Raw genomic sequence first — 1,675 nt, 5'->3', positions numbered from 1 at the left:
GAAGTACATAATTAAAGCTGTGTCTGAAGTACATAATTAAAGCTGTGTCTGAAGTACATAATTAAAGCTGTGTCTGAAGTACATAATTCTTTTTTTAAATGCGTCTGAAGTATATAATTAAAGCTGTGTCTGAAGTACATAATTCTTTTTCAAATGTGTCTGAAGTACAAAATTCATTTTTTAAATGTGTCTGAAGTATATAATTAAAGCTGTGTCTGAAGTACATAATTCTATTTTTAAAACTGTTGCTGAGGTATACAATTCTATTTCTCCTATTTCTGCCTAATAGAAGAAACAGATAGGAAAAAAAACCGGTAACGAGAAGGAAAAGCAACAAGTCAAGTACACAGAAAATAAAAAACAGGGATAAATATATTCAAACTTACGCTTTGTTGGCAGAGGTGGCGCTGGAGGTGCATTAGGGGCAGATGGTGGTGTGTTTGGTCGAGGAAGTTGCTGGTTATTTTGTTTGACTATGCTCCTAGACCTGGTTTTCAATTTCTCATTTTTAACGCGCTCTAATTAAAAAAAAAAGTTCGTGACACTGAATTGGTGACGAAATAGTGCTAGGCTAACAGTAGCACAAAACAATCTTCAGAAAATGGAATTTTAGTATCAAATACCAGAGTAGACAAAGGTTTACGGTTTCGTTTGGATGTAGTGAGTTGAATATTAGGAAAGATCTAAAAAAAAAAACACACAATCAGAAATAATACTTGCTTCACTCTTCACAAACTCCAAAAATGGTTTTTGGAACTTTAGATTTGCAATTATAGACGAGAACACTTATATACAACCAACCTGGAGTGATAGCTCGATTATACACACCCTTTCATAAGGTGACCGATTTTCTAAATGAGACCAACTAGATACAACTATTAACAGACAAAATATTAACGTAACATCTTTGCGTGTATTTGGATTAAATTGAAAAAGTCGATATATATATATATATACATAAATAAATAAATCTAATCAAAACTTTTTATGAATACAAAATCCACTAATGTAAAATAAAGATGTGATATTAAAAAAGTCGTTACATAAAAGGGCAAGACCTGTAAAGATTTAAAACAATGAAAAAATTGAAGAAGACTTGGTCCCTTTTTTATATTGTTACGTCTCCGTGTGTTAATTAATTTTCCGTAACTTCGTTCCGACGAAACTTAAGCGACACAAGTTCTTTACTTACTAAAACTGGTTTATTCTTTCCGAATACAACTTTACCGATACACTTATTCTCAACAGTCGCGTTATAACAAACTATAATAAGGAACGAACGTTAACTACAACAATACGTCTCTCTCTGACTGCAGTTCAATTACTCACTATCTACACACACATTACATTACCTTCCCGCGTCACGTTTTCCCCTCTTATATATATACCAGCCTACCCTACTAGTAAATCCTAGAGCATTCGCCAAAGTACATGATAATTCTAGAAACGTTGCGTCACTGTAGTCATGTGACTGCTGACGCAACAATATTCATGTTGCTGCATATTCAAATTTCAATAAAAACAATATATATGCAAGATATATGTGTGTGCGTGTGTATTTCATATTTTTTTGATATATATATATATATATATACACCTAAGAAAAAAGTTAAGCACCCCGTTGTTTTTTCATGTGATTCAGATTCGACGTTCTTGTGACTGATTATAAATTACC

At 32.5% G+C, this 1,675-nt stretch overlaps 1 protein-coding gene across 10 annotated transcripts in view; it reads right to left on the bottom strand.

Annotated features, from left to right (window-relative positions):
* LOC106472075 (epidermal growth factor receptor kinase substrate 8-like) overlaps positions 1-1,675 on the bottom strand; it is a 63,367-nt gene that overhangs the window by 6,085 nt on the left and 55,607 nt on the right. For all 10 annotated transcript variants that reach the window (XM_022400686.1, XM_022400684.1, XM_022400690.1 and 7 more), the window contains one exon: positions 387-518. In XM_022400686.1, coding sequence (XP_022256394.1) covers positions 387-518 — 132 coding nt within the window. The remainder of the gene's footprint in view (positions 1-386; positions 519-1,675) is intronic.

The sequence above is a fragment of the Limulus polyphemus genome, unplaced genomic scaffold (assembly GCF_000517525.1).
Source record: "Limulus polyphemus unplaced genomic scaffold, Limulus_polyphemus-2.1.2 Scaffold5067, whole genome shotgun sequence".
Lineage (NCBI taxonomy): Eukaryota > Metazoa > Arthropoda > Merostomata > Xiphosura > Limulidae > Limulus > Limulus polyphemus.
This window is presented reverse-complemented; position numbering and strand designations above follow the sequence as displayed.